The sequence below is a fragment of the Bos mutus genome, chromosome 20 (genome assembly GCF_027580195.1).
Source record: "Bos mutus isolate GX-2022 chromosome 20, NWIPB_WYAK_1.1, whole genome shotgun sequence".
NCBI lineage: Eukaryota > Metazoa > Chordata > Mammalia > Artiodactyla > Bovidae > Bos > Bos mutus.
Window position 1 is genome coordinate 56,494,732 of NC_091636.1, and position 25,091 is coordinate 56,519,822.

Here is a 25,091-nt window from a genome sequence, read left to right on the forward strand (position 1 = left end):
CAGGTTCCTCTGTTCTCCACTGTCTCCCTGAGTTTGCTCAGATTCATGTCCATTGAGTGGGTGATGCTATCTAACCATCTTATCCTCTGTCATGACCTTCTCCTTTTGCCTTCAGTCTTTCCCAGCATCGGGGTCCTTTCCAATGAGTTGACTCTTCACATCAGGTGGCCAAAGTATTAGAGCTTCAGCTTCAGCATCAGTCCTTCCAGTGAATATTCACAGTTGATTTTCTTTAGGATTGACTGGTTTGATCTCCTTGCTGTCCGAGGGCCTCTCAGGAGTCTTCTCCAACACCATAGGTTGAAAGCATCATTTGTTTCTGCGCTCAGCCTTCTTTATCCAGTCACCTGTGTTGATTCTGTCCTAATTATTATAAGAAGCAATTGAGAAAAAAAGATTCCCACTTTCTCTTCCTGGCTGTCCAGATGATCCTGGTCACAGTTTTCCATCTGTATCTCATGCAACTCTGGATTTCCAAGGATTCAATTCAGGGGCTGCCTTTGTGCAGAATCGAGTCAGCCTCTCAGTGCCCTGCTCCCAATTAATCCTGGATCACTCTTTTGGGTTGTTTTGTCTTTTATATACAAAGCTTTGTCATAACAGCATTTAGGGAAAATAAGAGTTTTTTTCACTTGGGAAGCCACGGATCTAGGACAAGTCTCAGTATGACTCCACCAACCAGAAAGCAAGAGACAGGTACCATCTCTCAGTGTAAGATGTTATGACTGTTCATCAGATCATCACTACTGAATGACATTAATCACATGGTATACGTGTATAGTCATTTGAGCCTTTTATTTCTTTTTAAGAGGAGAAAGATGTCCTTTTCCATTTTGTTCCAGAAATACATTGGCTTTGATACTAATTGACATCCTTAATCCACTTTTGCAAAGTGCATAATGTATACGCTGACTTCTCATGGGAAACAATTTCTGTGTTGGCGACACCACCTTCTTCTATGAAGAATATGCATTGAAAGTCTTTGGTGGGATTGTCAGGTGGTGCTAGTGGTAAAGAATCCGCCTGCCAATACAGGAGACGTGAGAGACACAGGTTTGATCCCTGGGTCGGGAGAGGAGGGCGTGGCAAACCCACTCCAGTGTTCTTGCCTGGAGGATCCCATGGACAGAGGAGCCTGGCAGGTTACCAGGCTATAGTCCATGGGATCACAAAGAGTCGGACACAACTGAAGCGACTTAACACACACTCATGAAGAAGGTGGAGAAGGGGAATTCTTATCCTCTCAAGTCAGTGGGTGGAGGGAGGGCTTGCTTCTGTTTTCTTTCTCTCGTTCTTTCAGTCAACACGAATCTTTTTCTGAACAGTCAGCTGCTTGTAGATGGGAACTCTTTCTGATCTGGCTTGTGGGAAAAGTCCTGAAGGCCTTGTTTCTCAAGTGAAAGAATATAGATTTTTTTTTCCTTTAGTGACAGGAAACCACAGAAAATTTTTTCCCTTCCACTTAAAAGTAACTGTTTTTTCTTTTTCCTACTTTAAGAACATTTTCTTATCAGATGAACCATTTGTATTTGTTGCCGAAAAATGGAAAAACAGGCAAAAAGAATACAAGTTAAAACATTTATTATTTTCTAAAGCTGGGAAAAAAAAACCCACAATTAATAGCTCAGTATAGACAATGGCACCCCACTCCAGTACTCTTGCCTGGAAAATCCCCTGGACGGAGGAGCCTGGTGGGCTGTAGTCCATGGGGTTGCTAGGAGTTAGACACGACTGAGCAAATTCAGTTTCACTTTTCACTTTCATGCACTGGAGAAGGCAATGGCAACCCACTCCAGTGTTCTTGCCTGGAGAATCCCAGGGACGGGGGAGCCTGGTGGGCTGCCGTCTATGGGGTCGCACAGAGTTGGACACGACTGAAGTGACTTAGCAGCAGCAGCAGGTCCTTTGAAACATTTTTCCTTTGTCTCCGCCCCCCCTCCTCGGCCCCTCCCCACTCCTCCTCCCCTCGTCTCCTAGTTTCCCTTTCTTCATTCATATCTTTGTTCAGATATTTTCATCAATATATAACTGTATATTTTTACATCAATGGGAGGCTATGCATTTTGTTTTCTAGTCTCTTTTTAAAGCTGACTATATTATGGAAAGATTTTCATAATCTCATCCTTTTTATCATAAGATTTCATTGCACCGAAATATAATTAACCCCTTGCTGATAAACCTCTAGGTTGTTTTGGTGGGGAGGAGTTGCAATTATAAAGAATGCCTGTATTTATTTTATCTCTATGTGTTTTTATTTTACATATGATGGATGAAATACATAAAGTATTTGCAAGTCATGTATGTATATCAAAATATATGTGAAGATGAAGTCACCATGGATTTGGAGAATGTGTCCTGCTAGGGGTGCTTGATCACAAACATTTGGGGGGCTCTAGCCAAAACAACAGATGATGCTGGACTGAATTAGGACAATAAGTACAGCAGGCACAGCCTCCAGGGTGGTTACAAATACAGCTCATGTGTTAGAGTAGATAGTACTTAGTGAGAAGTCTCCCCTGGCTGGTGACGGAGAGGGAAGAATGAATATAATCCCCATGTTTTTGTCTTATTTGACCATTTGGAACATTTCTTCACTTACTGATGTAACTAGTATTAACTAATAATATCATCCTAAAATAATATGGTATGTGCTGTTCTAGGAGCTAGGTCTACCACGCTCTGTACTACTGTTGAGAAACAATAATGACCAAGAGGCTAAGATCCCAGGGTATCTCCTAGTTGGGAGGGAGGGATTCAGACAGCTGGCATGTCAACAAGTAGTGAAGATCCACGGAGATGTTGCTAAATTCTATGAAGAAAATGCATCATAAAAATAAGATTGAGAATGATATGGGAAATGATTTTTCTAAAGAAAGAAAGAAAAAGAAGAGGAGAAACAGGAAAGGATAAGGGAGAGCTGGTTGATGAGAGACAGTGGGTCCTCTCTGGACTTGTTTTTAGAGACGTTTGTGGGAATTCCAGGTATTAAAAGACACACTGAGGCATATTAAGCATTTTAAGAGTTTATTTGAACAAAAACATCAATTTGAACCTGGCAGCACCAAACCAGAAGTGCTTAGGATGCTCCATTGGTGGGAACTGGGGACAAATGAGTCTTTTATAGAGAAGACACAGAAGCAGAGAGAGGAAATCATCTGATTGGCTTTAGCCTAAGTAGTTGCTGACAAAGGTCTTTCTAGTCAAAGCTATGAATTTTCCAGTAGTCGTGTGTGGATGTGAGAGTTGGACTGTAAAGAAAGCTGAGCACCAAAGAATTGATGCTTTTAAACTGTGTTGGAGAAGACTCTTAAGAGTTCCTTAGACTGCAAGGAGATCCAACCAGTCCATCCTAAAGGAAATCAGTCCTGAATATTCATTGGAAGGATGGATGCTGAAGCTGGAACTCCAATACTTTGGCCACCTGATGTGAGGAACTGACTCACTGGAAAAGACCCTGATACTGGGAAAGATTGAAGGCAGGAGGAGAAGGGGACAACAGAGGATGAGATGGTTGGGTGGTATCACTGACTCAATGGACATCAGTTTGAGCAAGCTTCAGGAGTTGGTTGGTGATGGACAGAGAAGCCTGGTGTGCTGCAGTCCATGGGGTTGAAAGGAGTCGGACACGACTGAGCGACTGAACTGAACTAAGTCGTTGTCCTTATTTGGGAAATCCTGGTTGGATGTATGTGATTAGCTGTTCTTATGTTTCTTAACCTTGCAGCATCTGTAGGCTCAGGTTATGATTGTATTACGTAGGCTTCTAAGGCCTTAGAACCACCTGGATCTGATGGCGTCCCTATTTAATTAATTTAACACAGATTCTGATGTCTAGTAGGCAGCTTTGTGTGGGTACATTTCTAGCAACTGTCAGTAGGGAATAGCAGCTTATATGTAACATTTGCCAGTTTCCATACCGTGGCTAATGCAAGCTACCTTCTTCAGAGCACTGAATGTGGGGTGGTAAGAAATGGTAAGAGTTTTCATGAGCAGATCAGAGGCAGCTTTGGTGCATCACAGCTGGTGGGTGACAGGACTCAAAGCTTCCTCGGGTTATGATAGGGTTATGTCCCGCTAAGTTGAAAATGTTGTAAGTCAAAAATGCATTAATACACCTACCCTACTGAACATTGCAGTTTAGCTGAACTTATATGTGCTCAGAACACTTCCATGAGCCTACAATTGGGCAACATCATCTAAAAAATAAAAATAAAACAGTAGTCACTCAGTCATGTCCGATTCTTGGCAACCCCCATGGACCGTGGCCTGCCAGGCTTCTCTGTCCCTGGAATTCTCTAGACAAGAATATTGGAGTGGGTTGCCATGTCCTCCTCCAGGGAATCTTCCCAATTCAGGAATTGAACCTGGGTCTCTTGTATTGCAGGCAGATTCTTTACCATCTAAGCCACCATGGAAGCCCAATGTCATCTAACACAAAGCCTATTTTATAATAAAGCGTTGACTGTCTCGTGTAATGTATTGTCCCAGGTGGCACTCATGGTAAAGAACCTGGCTACCAATGCAGGAGACAGAAGAGACACAGGTTCAATCCCTGGGTCAGGAGGATCCCCTGGAGAAGGGCATGGCAATCACTCCAGTATTCTCGCCTGGAGAATCCCATGGACAGAGGAGCCTGGAGGGCTGCAGTCCATGGATTGCAAAGAGCTGGACACGACTAAAGCAACTTAGCAGATCTCACGTAATGTATTGGACGCTGCACTGAAAGTGAAAAGCAGAATGGTTATCTGGGTACAGAGTGGTGGTAAGCATATCGGTTATTGACCCTTGTGATCACTGGGCTGACCAGGAGCCCAGGCTCACTGCCACTGTCCAGCATCACAGGAGAGTATTGTACAACAGCACTGAGTACTATTAAAAAAAAACTTTTTTAATGGGTCTTGTTCTTAGCAGGTGACGAGGAGTCTCTTTGACCAAACTCTAGTCAGGCTTCTCTAAGCTCTTTTTCACCCACTCCAGTGTTCTTGCCTGGAGAATCCCAGGGACGGGGGAGCCTGGTGGGCTGCCGTCTATGGGGTCGCACAAAGTCGGACACGACTGAAGTGACTTAACAGCAGCAGCAGCAAGCTCTTTTTTTTTTCCACCTAGGCGAAGTCTGTGGGTATGACCTCAGGAACCCAATTTTAGCAGGAAACTTGTCAAGTCACTTTATCGAGAATCCTCCACCCTTGGTATTTGATCACCTTTAATACCTAACCAAGGGCTTTCCTCATAGCTCAGTCGGTAAAGAATCTGCCTGCAATGCAGAAGACCCAGGTTCAATTCCTGGGTCAGGAAGATCCCCTGGAGAAGGGCATGGCAACCCACTCCAGTGTTCTTGGCCTGGAGAATCCCATGGACAGAGGAGCCTGGCAGGCTACAGTCCATAGGGTCTCAAGAGTTGGACACGACTTCGCAACTAAACCACCTACCAATACCTAACCAAATCCCTCATGTCTCATCACCTGGCCAGCCTTCAGCAAGAATTTTGTTAGGTCAGTTCAGCAAAGAGGCAACCTACCCCACTTAGTAATTTTCTCTCTACCAGTGACAACCACCTCCTCCCACCACCACCACCACCATTGCTTAGCCATTCATCCTAATATTGCCCAGTAACTTCCAGGAGAGGGAGCTTCCCTCCTCTTGACTCTGAAAGTTCCAGAGTCTCAGTCCACACCGCTGTAGGAGTGATGGGGAAAACAAAGCTCTTAGACCAGTGATTATGTGGAGAGAAAAAGTGCATTAAGAAAAGTGGACAGGGACATCCCTGGTGGTTCAGTGGTTAAGAATCTGCCTTGTAGTACAGGGACATCCATTTGATCCCTGGTTGGGTAACTAAGATCCGACATGCTGCAGAGCAACTGAGGCCAAGTGCAGAAGTTAGAGAAGCCCATACACCACAATGGGGACACAGTACAGTCGAAACTTTAAAAAAAATTTTTTTTAAATTTTTTTAAAAAAGAAAAGTGGACATTTAGCTTTGAAATGGCATTTATTTTCTTAGGGCATAACACTGTGTGATTAAACAGCAAGAGAAAATGGAAATGTTTGCTTAAAATATACTACTAAAATTAAACGCATACGAATTTTGAAAGAGTGTGGGTATAAGAGAACTTGAACCGTACACGTGTCTGGCCGTCTGGGTGCCCTTTTGCCGGAATGAGAGGCTCTGCCATCTGTTCAGCCGGAGGAATGAGAAGAGCCCTCAGGACTGGAGGCTGTTGCTGGCTCTGACCCCAGCAGCTCACCTCACTACTGGGCCCCAGTTCCAGCGACTGAAAGTCTAGGATGGCTTTCGTGGCCCTTCGGGGTCTTTCCCATGTCTGTATTCTGTGAGACCTTAAATTCGGGCGCCCAGTAGATTTTGAATTGGTGATGACGAGGGGACCCTGGGCATCCTAACCCCCTGCAGGACCACAGGTGTCTGCTGGGGCAAGGAAGGCATGCTGTATGTCCTGCACTCCGGAGTTTGGTGTCTGTGCCATTACTTTCTCCCTCCTCACCCCTGTGAATTTCAGAAATTAACCCAAATATGCTGAAAGGGGAGTTTACAGTTGGAGCAAGAAATTCAAAAATCCACAAAGGAGTGCTTAAAGGAGGTATTGTTAAAGGAAATTAAAGAAGATATTTTATGGTAGTGATGAGTGATTCACCTCTCACACAGACCAGTTAATTGTCCTTTAAAACTGATAGATGGTTTCAGGGATCTAGTGGTCAGTTCTGTAGTCATCCACAGCTGAGTTCAGCAACAGCTATACATAGATATTCAAGAAATTAGTACAAGAGGAACTTATAAGAATAAAGAAAAGGTAAAAATTAATGAGATAGAATTGTTAGAACTGAGAATTAGAACATAGAATTAGCATTGTGGTTGATCAAGGAAAATAGTCTCATGGATAATATTCTCATGAATTTTTCACTTCATTTAGACCTGGAATTTCTAACACAGCACATTGCTCCAATCCTTGGGAGGCTCTGGCATACCCTGATCTTCAGAACTCTGCTTATGATTGTTTTCTTCCAAGGTCAACAGTATTTGAGTTATGTATTTGAGTAACTGCAACAACTTACTCTTAGCCTTTGAAGTCTAAAACTTTAGGTCCTGTGTGGAATACTGAAGGATTGTCTTGAGTTGCAACATGCCTGTATCACAAAATAGCTAATACCCCTCAAAGAAAGTAGACAATATTTGCTTCCACTCTTCATTATACTCTAGAAATTACTTCAGAGACTTGTGAACGTTAAGTGTACATTGAATATAGAGATATTGCTGGGATTAGCTATGACTAATCCTGTGACAATGGAACACATATTTTAAAAAGTGTACCATTTTACATATATACAGTGGAATATTACTCAGCTATTTAAAAACTTCATTTGAATCAGTTCTAATGAGGTGGATGAAACTTGAGCCTATTATATAGAATGAAGTAAGTCAGAAAAGAAGAGCACCAATACAGTATATTAATGCATATATATGGAATTTAGAAAGACAGTAACGACGACCCTGTATGTGAGACAGCAAAAGAAACGCAGATATGAAGAATAGACTTTTGGACTCTGTGGGAGAACGCGAGGGTGGGGTGATTTGAGAGAATAGCAGTGAAACATGTATATTACCATATGTGAAATAGATCACCAGTCCAAGTTCAATGCATGAAACAGGGCGCTCAAAGCCAGTGCACTGGGACAACCCAGAGGGATGGGATGGGGAGGGAGGTGGGAAAGGGGTTCGGGATGGGGGACACATGTACACACGTGGCTAACTCATGTCAATGTATGGCAGAGACCACCACAATATTGTAGGGTAATTAGCCTCCAATTAGAATAAATTAATTAATTTTAAAAATAAATAAATACTAAAAAAAAGTGTACCATTTTGTTTTTATTTTTAAAATTAATTTGTATTGGACTATAGTTGGTTTACAATGTTATGTTAGTTTCAGGTGTACAGCAAGGTGAATCAGTTACACATGTATCCACTCTTTTTTAGATTATTTTCCTATACAGATCATTACAAAGCACTGAGTTGCGTTCCCTGTGCTATGCAGTGGGTTATTAGTTATCTATTTCACATATAGCAGTGCGTATATCAGGCTTCCCAGGTGGTGCTCGTGGTAAAGAACCTGCCTGCCAACGCCGGAGACGAAAGAGACGTGGGTTTGATTCCTGGGTCGGGAAGATCCCCTGGAGGAGGGCACAGCAACCCGCTTCAGTATTCTTGCCTGGAGAATCCTATGGACAGAGGAGCCTGGCGGCCTACAGTCCATAGTCTCACAGAGTCAGGCACACCTGAAGTGACCGGGCAGGCACGCACGCGTGCTCACAGTGTGTATGTGTCAGTCCTGAGTGCCCCGTTTATCCCTTCCCCCTTCCCCTTGGGTAACTATAGCTTGTTTTCTACATCTGTGACTATTTCTGTTTTGTGAATAAGTTCATTCATACAATTTTTTAGATTTTTGTATATAAGTGAGATCATATGATACTTGTCTCTCTGACGTACTTCGCTCACTGTGACAATCTTTAGGTCCATCCATCTTGCTGCAAATGGCATTATTTCATTATTTTGTATGGCTGAGTAATACTCCATTGTATGTATGTACCACATCTACTTTACTCATTCATCTGTAGATGACATTGAGGTCATGTCCTAAAAGTGGTTGTTTACATGGCTATTGTAAATAGGGCTGCAGTGAACACTGGGTGCATTCATCTAAGGAAAATATATTGTTTCTTAATAATTAGATCTTACTTATGGCTTTACTTTGCCAACCAGGAAAAGAAATGGTTTCAAGATTCTGTGCAAAGCTTTCAGGTTACATTTCTAAAGGGATCTCAGTGTTTTGCCCAGCTCTTTTGAAAGCAGGATTAAGTAATTTTTGTCCTGCTCTTAAAAGTTATAGTGAATGAGGGTACCTGGTGATTGATGACCTGTGTATGATAATGGGGGCTTCCCAGGTGGCGCTGGTGGTAAAGAACCCATCTGCCAATGCAGGAGATGTAAGAGACATGGGTTCCTTTCCTGGGTCATGAAGATCCCCTGGAGGAAGGTATAGCAACCCACTCCAGTATTCTTGCCTGGAGAATCCCATGGACAGAGCAGCGTGGCAGGCTACAGTCCATGAGGTAGGTCACAAAGAGTCAGACACGACTGAAGCGACTTGGCATGCTCACATTCACGTGATGAGGGGCCAAGCTATCAAAACATCTCAGGCCAACAGCTCAGCCACATCCCAGTGTCAGGCTGCTCCCAGATGACAGAGGGAGGTCCCTCTGAAGAAAACTTGTTGCCCAAAGGAACTCACAGGCTCTTGTTTGCTTACTTCTGAGTTAAGAAATCTAGATGACCCAAAGGAAGATTTTCTTGCAAAACAATAGCGCTCCAAACACAACTGTTGATCAGTATCTCCCCCTCACCCACACCCCCAACCCTTTTGTGTGTGTGTGTGTGTGTGTGAGAAGTGATCTTTTTGCTGAGTGGCTAAGTGTTTCCAGAACAAACAAGCCTCTGGGCTCTTGCAGTCCTGCCCATCTGCTCTCCGCCCTCCAGCCCCTCCTGCGAGTTGGAGATCTGATAGCCCAAGCTGAAGTTTGAAGCTCCCGGTGGCCACGCCGCCCTTCGGAGGGGTGCCTTGTCAATGCCAGGAAAAAAAACAGGAAAGAGAAAGGGTAGGCTGGCTTCGGTGAAGTCATCCCAGTAAAGGTTAATAGCTGGGCGGTGACACCTCCTCACAGGACTGGAGCGAAAATGCTGGGCAGCCAGGCAGCGCTTTGCTCCCAGCTGCCTGTCACGGTCCCGGGAGTAAGAGGTGACCTGTTTATATTTAGAAGGGGACAGTCCTAATAACCCGGCTCCCAGCTTCATTCAAGGCAGGCCGGCGCTTCGGAAGTTTGTAAACACCTACTTTCTGAGTAGGGGAGGAGTGCTTTTCTCCAAAAAGGAAAGAACTTCACTACTGGGTTTTTTCCCCCTCCTGATAATCATCATCAGTGCGGAGAAGAAACTGCTATAGCACAGAAGGGCTGCAGCTTTCTCCACTTGGTTATTATTTTTTTTAAAGGGCAGAAATGCCTGAAGGTGAAGACTTTGGACCAGGCAAAAGGTAATAATGATCTGTATTTACTTTTTCCTTGAGTCTATTTCCTTTGCCAGTTATCTTTTTTAAAAAAATTATGACTAATTTAAAAGGTAGTTGAAATTAAAATTTAAAAAGGAGTGCAAACCCTTTAGTTCCAGAAAGGGAATTTTCTTTAGCACGAGGAGAGAAACCTAAAATTAACAGATATACCCTTAGAAACATATGCCAATAAGCGCTTTTCTTGAACGAGGAAGAGACAGCCTGAAATTATCAAAAAGTGCTTTGACCTACACCCCGTAAAGTCTACTTGGGGTTTTTTGATGTTTCATTTTTAACTTTAGGTGGTAGTTGTTAGAAATTTAAGCTAGTGAGCATTTTAGTTGTTAGAAATTTAAGCTAGTGAACATTTTGCAAAAACGCTTGGATTTTAAAGACTTGTTGAACATTTCTAAAAGTTAACTATTAGACCAATATACCCATTTTTATATTAAACACTTTTTTTTTAAACTTCAGTTCTTGTCTTTGAAAATATGATCCCTGGGGCCCCCATATGCAGTACATTAACCAAATACTTTATTAATACCTGGCTCTAAGAAGGGGTATAGGGACGGGAAAGGAAGCAGGCAGTTATTCCTATTAATATGAACATAACTTATGTCCATACTGGAAGTTTCCACTTCTAGCCCCACTGCACTGTTAACAAAATCTGTGTGAATTGGTGTCGTTGGAATTCTGATTCAGGTCATTGAAATTCATATGTGAAAAAGTAGAAAGAAACTTGTTTTAAAAAAGGACAAGAGATTATTGCCAATCGTCAAAGAAAGTGGAAACTGGTGAATCTCTAGGAATAAGAATAACACAGTATTTTTTTTATCATTGTATGAGCATCCCTTTTCAGCCATAGTTGTATGATTGTGTGTGTGTGTGTGTGTGTACTATAATGTAGCTATAATCATGTCCTTAAAAGCTACTTTTGTCTTTAGTTTTCATTTTCTTCCAGATTCCTTCCCAGTCCCTAAGAGGGGACATGAAATTCACATTTAATTGCCTATTAAAAGAGATTTCTATATAAAATGAGACATCAAATCAAGTGCTTGAAGATGACAGTTATACACGTGCCTAGATTTAGGACACAGACTAATTGATTAAATAGTTAAGAAAATATTTCCAGAGACATTTAAATGTCAGTTTTGGTTTGAGATGATGGGTGATCTACCAGGATTGTATGTGTCCCCCTTATGACATTTTAATATTTCTGAACGCAGGACTTTCCCTTTTTTACTTTACATCATGGCATTCCTAATGACTCTGCATAAATTTTTGCATAGAACAGGCATTTTTAATGAATACTTGTGAATGGAATGTATTTATAAACCATTTGAACACTGGCAAGAAGTATCTAGGGGGCCTGATCATTTCAGAGACTGAAGGGAGAGTCTTGGCAGAAATGTAATAAAGTTTGCCTTAATGAAATGTTACATTCCCACAATTAAATTAAATCACAATTAATTGTGGCTAATTATAAATACTTTGAACTCGCAGTTTATGATATAAACTAAACAAACTTAAGTTTTTTTCTGAGAGTGTGTTACTGGTTACAGGGTAAACAGGCAAGAAGGGGAACCCTGAATACACAGTGCATGTATATCTATTAATAATAATTATTCCCAAAGACCAATAACTTGTGGAAAGTAGAAAACACCCTCACACTGCTCTGAAGTCGTGTACCCCTGCCTCTCCTTGTTTATTCTGCTGACATACTCTCAGCAGTTGGTGGTTTCTATAGAATATACTTTGCTTTGCCTCGTATGGTTTGGTTCCACCGTATCTGTGCAAGAGAGTTAGAAAGGGCACCCCAGACAGAGGGGATGTTTAGAGCCCGGCAAGAAGTGAAATATTATACGAGAGGGAATTTTACTCTTGCTAAATTTGAGATGGAATGTCATTGGACATGCCCTTTGGTGTCACTCCTGAAAGAGATGACTATTGTAAGTCTTGAATCTGCTGATAAAATGTGCTGTTGGAGCTTGATTGTGGCAGGTTCTGGGTGAGTCCCACATTTAGGGCTCCTTCGTGTTACTTTAGTCCCATTTTGGAATTTGCTGAATGGCTCTGTAGCTGGCAGTGAGGCAGCCCTGAATTCCATCAGTGGAAAGCAAGCGAGGGGAGACTTCGTGAGGGTATCCGGATGCACACTTAGGGCACCGCACGGGCAGACTGCTGTGTGGCTGTGGTCCAGCGGGCCCGACGCGCCGTCAAACATTCACCAGTGGATTTCACGTGATCACAGCCACCGGTGGGCTGGGGAGGCAGGGGAGAGACCCTCCTCCTGGCCATTTATCTCGCTGCGTCGCCAGTCATAAGCCCTCTTGGTAAAAACCTCCAAAGACTCCACGCCAGTTTCAAGGTCAGGAGATGAGGGGAGAGGGTGTGAGAGAAGGCCATTCCGATGCTGGGTGGGGAAGGCAGAAAGCCAGGCGTCTGTGCCAAAGGAGAAGGAAGGGAGGGCCACAGCTGGGGAGGCACACTGGATCAAGAAATGCCAGGAGAGTCCTCCTTGCTCCAGGCGCTGGGCACTGCGTGGTCCCTTATCCTACCTCTCACCTCATTTGGGGCCCCACCTGGAGGTAGCAGGCGGGCCCTGGGGTGTCTTCAATAGCCCAGTGAGGTGTGTGTGTGGGGAGGGGATGTGTGTGGATGGGAGAACCGGTTTTCTGTTTTTCTGTTCCAACTGCCTCGAAGGGTGTGGACCCCAGGCCACCCAGACTGAGTTCCGAGTGTGTTTTATCACAGAAGCCCTTCCACAAGAGATCATTCTGTCCACACGTCCCCTGGTTCACTTGGGGCATGTTTAATCAAGCTGCATTCTAATCTGGTGGCCGTGCGCCAGGTATGATGGTTTGAGCCTCTGCTTTCATGGAGCACACAGTCTGAATGGGGGTGAGACTTCACACGTTAAAAAAATCAGTAAAAAAAATACTTCTGATAATAAGGGTTAGAATAAAATATAAGAATGGTCCTATGGGAGATGACCTGGTGGGCGTGTGGGGTGAGAGAGTCTTTAAGCAGGCCTATCTGACAAAGTGCCCTTTTGGGGCTGAGATGTGAAGGGGTGGTCATGTTGGGGTGTCAGGTCCCCAGGAAGGAGACCCAGCTCGGGTCAAGATCCTGAGTGTGTGTGTGCTCAGTTGTTAAGTCATGGCTGACTCTTTGCAACCTGACAGACTGCAGCAGGCCAGGCTCCTCTGTCCCTGGGATTTCCCAGGCAAGAAAACTGGAGTGGGTTGCCATTTCCTCCTCCAGAGGACCTTCCTGACCCAGGAACTGAACCTGCATCTCCTGCATCGGCAGGTGAATTCTTTACCACTGAGCCTCCTGGGAAGCCCAACACCCGTTAGAAGCAGACAGACGGGAAAAGAGAGCAGTGACTAGGAGAGAGGGTTGGCCAAGTCCGCAGCACCTCTGAGGCCTCGGCAGGGGCTTGGATGGTCCTCAAGGGCATGAGAAGGTAGGGAAGGGTCTGAGGCAAGGGGCCGGGGGGCCTCCTAAATACTCGAGAGATGTCATGAGGTGATACGTGCTTTCATGAATTGATCTCAGGACCTTAACACGGTTTCTAATTTCTCATAGAAATATGGATTCTGAAGGTAAAAATGCTGATTTTAAGAACAAATCTGAGTTTATAAGTTGGAATGAGAAAAGCCTCACAAAGAAGTCTGACCAGTACCCCCTGCCCACCCCAACACACACACAGCTCAAGCTTTGTGTTGAGATGGGTTCCCTGAGCAGGTATATTTCAGCGTTCTCAAGGCTGCCAAAGTCCTTGTGCTGCCTGCCATTTGGTTTTGAAATAAGTAGAGAGAGGTGAAGTTAAAAAATAAAGGTCACACAGCCATTAAGTGAAGGAGCTGCTGTGTGAAGGCAGGCAGCTGCCTCCTGAGTCTGTCCAGACACATGCATAGTTATATGGTGGTGACCCACAGCATGGGCTGGACACTTAGAAAGGCCAGTGTGGTCAGCACACTCGGAGAAAGGAGAAAGGTGGCTGGAGGTGGGAGGGGGAGGTGTATAGGATCCCCTCATTGGGCCTTGTAGTCAGTGGTGTGTTGGTAAACGTTCAACAACCTGCTCTCTGTTCTTTAGCATTTGTTGATTCCCGTGGTGTAAATATAACCACTGTGGTCAATTTCAAACCACCCCCATGCGGTCAGTGAAAGTGGGGTTCAAAGGAGATTGGAAAAACTGGTTCTTGCAAACCTGCAAGGGTCAGCCGCAATGTACAAGTGGTGCGCGTGAAGTGAGTGAAAGTCCCTCAGTCATGTCCGACTCCTTGCGATCCCTTGGACTACACAGTCCATGGACTTCTCCAGGCCTTTCCCTTCTCCAGGGGATCTTCCCAACCCAGGGATCGAACCCGGGTCTCCTGCATTGCAGGCAGATTCTTTACCAGCTGAATCACCAGGGGAGCCCAGAAATACTGGAGTGGGTAGCCTATTCCTTCTCCAGGGGATCTTCCCAACCCAGGAATGGAACCAGGGTCTCCTGCATTGCAGGCAGATTCTTTACTAACTGAGCTGTGAGGGAAGCCCAAGTCAGCCTTCCCTAGTAGTCAGTGGTGCAAAAGTCATTATTTAATTCTATTAAAAACTGCTCCATCTTCATTTATATATCCTCAAGGCATACTAGACATTCAGGAAAGCTTTGTCAAAGGAATGAATGGTTTATTTTCCTTCCACCCTTTGATGCGGTCGTGGAAAATATCTCTCAGGCATAGACAATGTTTACCATTTTCGAAATCCTGCTTTGACCCAGCCGGACTAATATTTAAAATTGATTAAGAGCTTGGAGAACAATGTGATCTGTCCTTGTTGCAAGAGAGCGTGTTTAATGGCCATATCTTTACTCACCAGTTAACAAACCGTTAACTTCCCAAACCCCCAGGGCTCCCCAGTAAGCTTCTGGTAGTCAAGCCCTGTTGAAGCTCATTTCTGTTTCATCAACACAGGGTAACTCATTCTCTGCAATCCTTAAAATGTGATGAAGGTGGCTTTGGTTTCCATTGCCAGAGGAGGGCTGTAGCTGTTGTATGGCGGACCACTGAGAGGGCTGTCCCCAGGCTGCTGCGAGAAGCTGTCCCCAACAGAGGGACTGTCCCCTCGTTCAGGCCACCCTTACTCCCAGCTTTTTGTCTCTTCATGGGCAAATCTGTGTCTGGAGCCACTCAGTGTCTCCTCACTGTAGAAACTGGATTCCCATAGAAGGCATGGGAGGGCACAGGCTCACCTGAGGACCAAAACTCATACACAAGGTTTTCCCACTGAAGATGTTATGACTATTCATTTGGGGAAACCAAAATCGTATTAGAGAAAAATGAATGTAAAAAAAGATTGTAAGAAAAGATCCATCATAATCTTACTACCCTAAAAAAAAAAAAAAAGAGGATTGTTATATGACATTCTGTCTTTTCTAGTACTTCCTTGGACAGGTTTTCTTGGCAAAGTTACAATCATGTACTTTACACACAGTTTTGTATGTTGCCTCTTCCTCTTCTAAGCACCTCTCAATGGCATTAAAGATTTGGGGAACATTTTTTAATGCCTCAAAATACTCTCACCTTTGAATTGCTCCCATTTATTAATATTACTCTGTTGTTCAAGATTATTTTGTCATATATAAATGGGAGAAAGGTATACCACTTTAATTTTTCTCAGGGGAATGCTTAGATCCAGGGCTAAGAAGTCTGAGCTGCCCATTTCCTAAGGCCTGCTTCCAGAAACTGTCCAAGTATCATTCCCACTGTGTCCTGCTGGTCAAGCAGTCAATCCCAGTTTGAAGGGAGAGGACATGAACCCCATTTTTCCTTGGGAAGAATGTCAGTGAATTTGGGGGGGTTTATTTTAAAACTTGTAGACTGGGAAAACTTGTTTACTTACTAATGATTTTTATAAAATGTTATCAGTTGTCATTTGAAAGGATATCAATGGTAAAAATTACAGTCTGGCTCCCTCTTCAGCTTTAAAAAAAAAATGCAGGCTAGTGACATCTAAGGGAATGCTCCAGTGGTCTGGTCTCTTGGTGACTTTTTTATATAGAATAACTTCTTAGTTTGTTGATGCTCACATTTTTACACATAAACACTTAACTATTTTAACTCTTCTGTAGAATGCATACATGGTCTGTGCAATGATGCAAAGCTGTTTCCAGTTCTGGCTGCAAATCCCAATTTCACCAATGACTAGTGAATTTCATTTTGTTATCAATAAAATGGGGATAATAATACTTCCTTTATCAGTTTGTCTTATAGATGAAATATGGTAATCCACATTAAATATTTAGCTTTATAAGTGGCTTATCATAAGCCTTCAAGAAATAGTTAATGATAATAATACTTGCATAAGTTATATACTTCCTTAGGCAATATAGAATAGGTCACTTTTAAGTGAAAACACCTCAACCATCTGTGGTTTCATCCTCGTGAATATTCTGATTGCTGGTCATGATCCGTGCAGAGGCTGTTCAGTGTGTGTAACCCATCCACTCTAGATGGTGGACTCAGCCTTGGGTGTGCACAGAATTGGCCCATTCTTGTATGGTTTGGTCGAGATGGTTGGTTTGGGTAGGGCCATAATGGGGTGTGTGTTCAGTTCACATTGTTTTGATTCTTCCTGGGATTGATGTAACCCACTGTCGTGCCAGTGACCTGTGTTGAGTCAAAGTACTTACTCTTTCTTGAGGGAACAAGGATGTCTGCCCAGTGCATCCAACAGAGAACTGAGTGCCCACAGGAGGGAGTTCAGTGCACTTGTCTAAGTGTGTGTATGGTAGTCGCTCAGTTGTGTCTGACTCTTTGCTATCCTGGATGGCAGCCCACCAGATTCCTCCGTTCATGGGATATCCAGGCAAGAATACTGGAGTGGGTTGCCATGCCCTTCTCCAGGGCATCTTCCTGACCCAGTAATCGAACCCAGGCCTCCTGCACTGCAGGCAGATTCTTTGCGGCCTGAGCCACCAGACAAGCCCACTTGTCTAAGTGGTTTGCTTTAATCTTATGGGCACCATGATTCTTCTAACCAATTTATTTCCATCTCTGATTTAGCCATTTGGGGTAAATCACAGCTCACTTCTAGGTGGTATGTGGGACCCTCCAGATGTACTTCTGTATGTTCTTCTTCCCCTGGGCTCTTCTAATTTCCTCTCCCATCAGGCGTTTTAGTCTTGTTCCTTTGTAGGGCCACAGGCCCCATGGCTGCAGGGGTAGTATTCAAGGCATCCAGCTGAGAGAGTCAGTGGAGGTGGGGGCCACTGCCGTCCATCCTGGGTTCCATCCCCAAGCCCTGTGCCCTGGAGTGACGCTTCATCTCCTGGAAAAGGTGCACCATTTTGTACAAATACAGCCTGTGGACTAACAGGCTCTGCTCCTTGAGCTGTTTATTTATCCCTCGTTCACTATGTATTTTTATAAGCGACCTCAAATCCTTTCTAGACCAGAGTGAGAAAAAGTAATTACCAAGGGAACAACCTCTGCCACACACGAAGATGCTGTGAAGGGTTAAGGGCAGGAGGAGAAGGGGACGACAGAGATGGTTGGATGGCATCACCGACTCAGTGGACATGAGTTTGAGCAAACTCCGGGAGATAGCAAAGGACAGGGAAGCCTGGCGTGCTGCAGTTCATGGAGTCGCAAAGAGTCGGACACAACAACAACAACAGCAACATGTATAAAGAAACAGAAAATGAAGTGTGCCACTCACCTAGTTTTAAACTTTAGACAAGGGGACAAAAAAGATTCAGTACTGGAGAAGGTCAGTTATAGGTTGAAGTTAAGGGGAAAGAAATTCAGTGCCTCAATTTTGTGTTTGAGAAAATAGGGCATCCACTTACAGTCTTTTAAAGGAAGGTTGCTTTGAAAATCAGAAGTTTTCTTCAGCGATTACATTGCTCTTTCAAATAAAATCAAGGAGTTTCAGTTGGTTTCTGGGGCTGGTTGGCCACATCACAGCCTAGTAAGAGTGTATAATAAGAACCAGCCCAAAGTCAGAGGAAGGACCTTCAGGCAGAAGTGAGTTAAAACTCTGTTGATGTTTCTCCCGCTGTTCTTGTGAAACTACCGTGAACTCTGAATAGGAAAATAAAAGTGGCCTCCTTAAGGAGTCCTGGCTTCCGGTTCTTCAGCCAGAGTGACCGCATCTCATCCCATGTTTTGTGAGTGAGATGATCAGTTAGGAGGATTCTACCTGAGCCGTTCCTCCGTGCATTTTTTTTCTAATTTCTCTCTCATCCTCTCCTGCATCCGTTCTGTCTCTAATCTCTTTTCCCTGGTGCCTTCAACACAGGAACTACCTTCTCACTCATGGTACTCACCCACCTCTTCGTCCCCAACTGCCAAAAGCCTGGATGTAGCAACACATGGCCGTACATCTAGGTCACACACTGTCCTGTTGCAGACGTTGGGAAACAGTGGGGTGGGGAGTGTCCTGGCTGTTCCCAGAAGGCACACAGAAGCTCAGTGCTCAGGAGGACACACGTGGGACCCTTAGAAGGAGGCTCCCATGAGCCCTCCAGGCAGAACACGCTCCCCTACCTGCTGCCCCCCACCACACACACACCCCACAACCTCATTTCTGCAGGGTTGCCCTGCCCTGGGCGTGACTGTCACCCAGTGGCACAGTGCCACAGAGGGCTATTAAAGATGCTACTCTGTGGATTCAGCAGCGTCTCGAGAGGGATCACCAGCCCACATGGTCTTCCTTGGAAGGGGAGATACGGAACGAGGTGAGAGAAGGGCTGAGGCCCCACCTGCCTGCTCTTCTCCGTAACGCTGATTTATGACGGGTTGGTGCGTTTCCAGGGTGGAGACTGGCTCCCCAGAGCTGGGCAGACACCCACTTGCGGTGGTGCATCAGAGGCGTCAGCTTGTAATTACCAGCAAGATGCAGCCTCTTTGCTCGCTGTAAACTGAATGAGCAGCCATGCACCAGTATTATCCGTGACTCAGGAAGGAACATCTTCTGGTCGGTGTTTTAGTTGAACTCTAAGCAAGTGTTTTATTTTTTAAAGGAAAACAAGCCCATCTGTCAGAGCGTTTTCACATTATGCCTGTAGAAACATGCCTATAGACTCTGTCTTCAGAGAAGAGGTTGCGATTGTTGTTGTTAGTTGCTCAGTCATATCCAACTCTTTGCCACCACATGGACTGTAACCCGCCAGGCTCCTCAGTCCATGGGATTTCCCAGGCAAGAATACTGGAGTGGGTTGCTATTTCCTTCTCTTGGGGATCTTCCCGACCCAGGGATCGAAGTCGTGTTTCCAGCATTGGCAGGCAGATTCTTTACCGCTGAGCCACCAGGGAAGCCCAGAGAAGATGAGGGGATTACAGATGTGTTTCTACATTTTGGGGAATTATTAGCATCTACTACTGGGAGTATTCTGTGCAGAACTCATTAATTATGTGGCATGAACGTGTAGGTCATTCAGTTGCATCCTACTCTTTGCGACCTCATGGACTATAACCCTGCAGGCTCCTCTGTCCATGGTATTCTCCAGGCAACAGTATTGGAGTGGGTTGCCATTCCCTTCTCCAGGGGATCTTCCCGACCCAGAAGTTGAACCCAGGTCTCCTGCATTGTAGCTCCTGCCGTTTGAGCTACCAAGGAAGCCCATTATGTGGCATATGTATGTTTAAACGTGGCTCTCTTCTCTAAGAAATTAACTCAGTGTTTCTCGAGTAACTTGTTACATAAGTAGTAGATAACTTTCCTTCCAAAGTGATTTAAGTGAATATGAATTCTAGATAGTCATAGTTTCCCCACTTTGTAATATGAAAACTTCCCTTTAGAAGTGTGTTTTTTGTATGAAGGAAGACTTGAGACATAGGAGTACACACATCAATAGATTATAAACCTAGACTTAATTGATTTGCTTGCTGAAACAAGAAGAGATTTGCTCAGTAAACTAAGATACGGCCGACATTGGCAGCGACAATAAAGGAAGAAATAGATAATCCCTTTTTTGGGCACTGCAGAGGGGAAAATAGGAGGCGGTTTGTTCCATAAGTGTTGAGGGTTTGGTGGCAAATGACTTCATTCTCTGATGCCAACTCCTATAAACTGGAAATGGTGCCTGGAGCTCTGACAGGATTGTGAGGCCTCACTGGGAAGATTCTAGAAAGAGTATGATGACAAATTAGCATGGTCTGCTGTACTTGGGGAGGGTAGAGTAGTTACGTGTATGAAGCCCACTGCACAAGGGTGAGGAGTATGGGTTGGAGTTGGAGGGGCTGGGGTTTAATCTTTGTTTATTTAGATAAACTTTGAAAGACCCTAAAGTTTTCAGTGATATTTATGGCACCTTGACTTTTCCTCTGCGTTAGATACCAGTGTTCTGAAGCTTAGCAGCTTCACCCAGGGAAAAGTCTGAAGGTCAGATGCCTTTTGCTAAGACCTGGATAAACTTCTGGGGCAAGGACTATTTTAAGATCAGAGGAAATTTTTCTCACTGTAATACTTGACAGGCCAAATCTGGCATTCAACAGCTTCAACCAGTAATATGACAAATTGTGTGCTTATATTTCGTTAGCAAAAGGACTGTTTTGGTGACCACAGGCTTGAGAGGCTGGTGGGCTGGAGCTGGAAAGACCTGGGTTTAGATCCTGAGTGCTGCTGCTTCTTGGTTGTGTCCCCCTTCTCATCTGGAAAATGGGGGCATTTAGTCCACCTTGTCAGATATTTGTGAGGATTAAGGAAAATGTTATCAAGATCCTAATGTAGTTTCTGGGCTTCCCTGGTGGCTCAGAAGTAAAGAATCTGCCTCCCAAGGCAGAAGAGGCAAGAGATGGGGGGTTTGATCCCTGGGTTGGGAAGGTCCCTGGAGGAGAAAATAGTAATCCACTTCAGCATTCTTGCCTGGAGAATTCCATCGACAGAAGAGCCTGGCAGGCTACACTCCATGGGGTCGCAAAGAGTCAGACTCGATTTAGTGGCAACAACATGTAGTTCCTCGCATTTGGTATGTGCACAATAAGTGGAAGGTGTCCTTGGACTAGAAGTCCTTTGAATGGTTCCTGGTTGGCTCGCTGGGCTAATCAGTGATCCCTGTCATAGCAGTACCCAGAAGTTCAGTGAAGCCCTGAGGCCAAATCCACCCGCGGCCTGTTTTTATAAATCAAATTTTCCTGGGAAACACCATGCTCTTCCGTTTGCATGTTGCCCTCGTGCTGTGAAGCAGAGTTGCGTATACAGACTGGCCAGCAGGGCCCAAATATTTGCTCTCTGGCCCTTTCCAGAACACATTTGTCTCCTCTGCTCTAGGGCATAACAGCTTCCACTGTTTGTCTGCATTCTGAGTCGTGTGTTCATTCTCAAATCTCTTAATGGCCATTGCTGTCACTACTGTAATCGCATAATTTTAATTATAAATTATAATAAACTGATGAAGTAAGAGATCAAAAGGAGTATTGTTGTGGGAGAGTCTACTGGCTGTCCCCAAATCCTTGACTTCCTTTCCTTTGGTAATAAGAATCTCAAGTTCCAGCTGGAAGATGGCCACCAGCAATTTAATTACATTTCTTAGGCTCCCATGCAGCCAGACATGGCCATGTGATGACATTCCGGCCAGTGGGACGTGCTTGGAAGCTTCAAATACAACTTACAGGTCGTGATTTCAAAGGGAGAGGGGGTGCCTTCTGCTTCCATCCCATAGACCATGGGATGGTTATGTGATGTTGAGAACATGGAGCAACAAGATGGAAAGAACCTGGGTCTTCAGCATTACAGAGATCTCATGTCAGCCCTGGACCACTGTGATCTGCTGTCCCTGAGGGAAAACAGAAGTGCTTTCTTGTTTAAATCCCTGTCACTTTGACATTTGACACAAAAGACAAACTTATATCTTAATACATACAGCTGTTTATGAAAATTAAGTTAAATGTATTAGAATCAGTAAGGGCCAGTTACAAAGTAACAATACTATTTTTAAAGAGTGGACAAACAACTAAAAAGGTCCATGGGAAATAGGCATAAAAATTGAGAATGATCCTTTATGTGGGTTGTTTGACTTATTAAATTCTCATTCCTCTGTAAATAAATGAAACAAGAAATTATGGGTAATTCACTAGGATGTGTTTTATGCCAGAACGCCAGTCTTGTTCTAAGCCCTAACTCAACTGGCACATTTATAATTCCCACAGCACATATGCAAACATTAATGTTTACTGGACTGAGTTGACTGACCCACGAGTGGACTGCTTGGTTTGTCAGTCTCCAGTCAGCATTCAAGTTCTACCCTGAGCCTAAGGATATTCACGCCAACTGCTCATTAACATGGCTGAGAACTAATCATCTACACGAGCTCAGATAGGGCTTCCCTGGTGGCTCAGTGGAAAGAATCCGCCTGCCTTCCGGGTCCAGGAAGATCCCCTGGAGAAGGAAATGGCAACCCACTCCAGTGACATTGCCTGGAGAATCCCATGGACAGATGAGCCTGAGTCCATGAGGTTGCAAAGTTGGACATGGCTTAGGGACTAAACAATAATAACAACAACTGGAATAGGGAAGTTATCTAATACTGAAAAAGCAGCTTCAAAGTGACCATGGTTTGCAACAGATAAAGATGGGCTGTGTTTGCTCTTTTAAACCCCATGATGAAAATCTGAGATAGGAAGTATAATCAGTTCAGTTCAGTCTCTCAGTTGTGTCTGACTGTTTTCGACCCCATTAAATTGCAGCCCGCCAGGCCTCCCTGTCCATCACCAACTCCTGGAGTTTACTTAAACTCATCGAGTCAGTGATGCCATCCAGCCGTCTCATCCTCTGTCGTCTCCTTTTCCTCCTGCCCCTAAACCCTCCCAGCATCAGGGTCTTTTCCAATGAGTCAACTCTTTGCATGAGGTGGCCAAAGTACTGGAGTTTCAGCTTCAGCATCAGTCCTTCCAATGAACACCCAGAACTGATCTCATTTAGAATGGACTGGTTGGATCTCCTTGCAGTCCAAGGGACTCTCTCAAGAGTCTTCTCCAACACCACAGTTCAAAAGCATCAATTCTTTGGCGCTCAGCTTTCTTCACAGTCCAACTCTCACATCCATACATGACCACTGGAAAAACCATAGCCTTGACTAGATGGACCTTTGTTGGCAAAGTAATGTCTCTACTTTTAAATATGCTATCTAGGTTGGTCATAACTTTCCTTCCAAGGAGTAAGCGTCTTTTAATTTCATGGCTGCAATCACCATCTGCAGTGATTTTGGAGCCCCCCAAATAAATTCTGACACTGTTTCCATTGTTTCCCCATCTATTTGCAATGAAGTGATGGGACCGGATGCCATGATCTTAGTTTTCTGAATGTTGAGCTTTAAGCCAACTTTTCACTCTCCTCTTTCACTTTCATCAAGAGGCTCTTTAGTTCTTCTTCACTTTCTGCCATAAGGGTGATGTCATCTGCATATCTGAGGTTACTGATATTTCTTCCAGCAATCTTGATTCCAGCTTGTGCTTCTTCCAGCCCAGTGTCTCTCATGATGTACTCTGCATATAAATTAAATAAGCAGGGTGACAATATACAGCCTTGGTGTACTCCTTTTCCCATTTGGAACCAGTCTGTTGTTCCATGTCCAGTTCTAACTGTTGCTTCTTGACCTGCATATAGGTTTCTCAAGAGGCTGGTCAGGTGGTCTGGTATTCCCATCTCTTTCAGAATTTTCCACAGTTTATTGTGATCCACACAGTCAAAGGCTTTGGCATAGTCAATAAAGCAGAAATCAATGTTTTTCTGGAACTCTCTTGCTTTTTCGATGATCCAGTGGATGTTGGCAATTTGATCTCTGGTTCCTCTGCCTTTTCTAAAACCAGCTTGAACATCCAGAATTTGACGGTTCACGCATTGCTGAAACCTGGCTTGGAGAATTTTGAGCATTACTTTACTAGCATATGAGAGGAGTGCAATTGTGCAGTAGTTTGAGCATTCTTTGGCATTGCCTTTCTTTGGGATTGGAATGAAAACTGACCTTTTCCAGTCCTGTGGCCACTGCTGAGTTTTCCAAATTTGCTGGCATATTGAGTGCAGCACTTTCACAGCATCATCTTTAAGGATTTGAAATAGTTCAACTGGAATTCCATCACCTCCACTAGCTTTGTTTGTAGTGATGCTTTCTAAGGCCCACTTAACTTCACATTCCAGGATGTCTGGCTCTATGTGAGTGATCACACCATCATGATTATCTGGGTCGTGAAGATCTTTTTTGTACAGTTCTTCTGTGTATTCTTGCCATCTCTTCTTAATATCTTCTGCTTCTGTTAGGTCCATACCATTTCTATCTTTTATTGAGCCTATCTTTGCATGAAATGTTCCTTTGGTATCTCAGATTTTCTTGAAGAGATCTCTAGTCTTTCCCATTCTGTTGTTTTCCTCTACTTCTTTGCATTGATGGCTGAGAAAGGCTTTCTTCTCTCTCCTTGCTATTCTTTGGAAGTCTGCATTCAGATACTTATATCCTTCCTTTCTCCTTTGCTTTTCGCTTCTCTTCTTTTCACAGCTATTTGTAAGGCCTCCTCAGACAGCCATTTTGCATTTTTGCATTTCTTTTTCTTGGAGATGGTCTTGCTCCCTGTCTCCTGTACAATGTCATGAACCTCAGTCCATAGTTCATCAGGCACTCTATCTATCAGATCTAGTCCCTTAAATCTATTTCTCACTTCCACTGTATAATCATAAGGGATTTGATTTAGGTCATACCTGAATGGTCTAGTGGTTTTCCCTACTTTCTTCAATTTAAGTCTGAGTTTGGCAATAAGGAGTTCATGATCTGAGCCACAGTCAGCTCCCAGTCTTGTTTTTGCTGACTGTGTAGAGCTTATCCATCTTTGGCTGCAAAGAATATAATCAATCTGATTTCGGTGTTGACCATCTGGTGATGTCCATGTGTAGTGTCTTCTCTTGTGTTGTTGGAAGAGGGTGTTTGCTATGACCAGTGCATTCTCTTGGCGGAACTCTATTAGCCTTTGCCCTGCTTCATTCTGTACTC

The 25,091-nt window shown here is 44.1% G+C and overlaps 1 protein-coding gene across 3 annotated transcripts in view; it reads left to right on the top strand.

Annotated features, from left to right (window-relative positions):
• RETREG1 (reticulophagy regulator 1) overlaps positions 1 to 25,091 on the top strand; it is a 158,134-nt gene that overhangs the window by 97,546 nt on the left and 35,497 nt on the right. Inside the window, exon 1 of one of the 3 annotated variants that reach the window (XM_070357699.1) lies at positions 9,571 to 10,100. The exons of the other annotated variants lie outside the window; for them this stretch is intronic. Within the exon in view, the coding sequence (XP_070213800.1) occupies positions 10,066 to 10,100 (35 nt within the window). The 5' untranslated portion in view covers positions 9,571 to 10,065. Of the gene's footprint in view, positions 1 to 9,570; positions 10,101 to 25,091 lie in introns of those variants that run through there. 3 annotated transcript variants of the gene reach the window in all.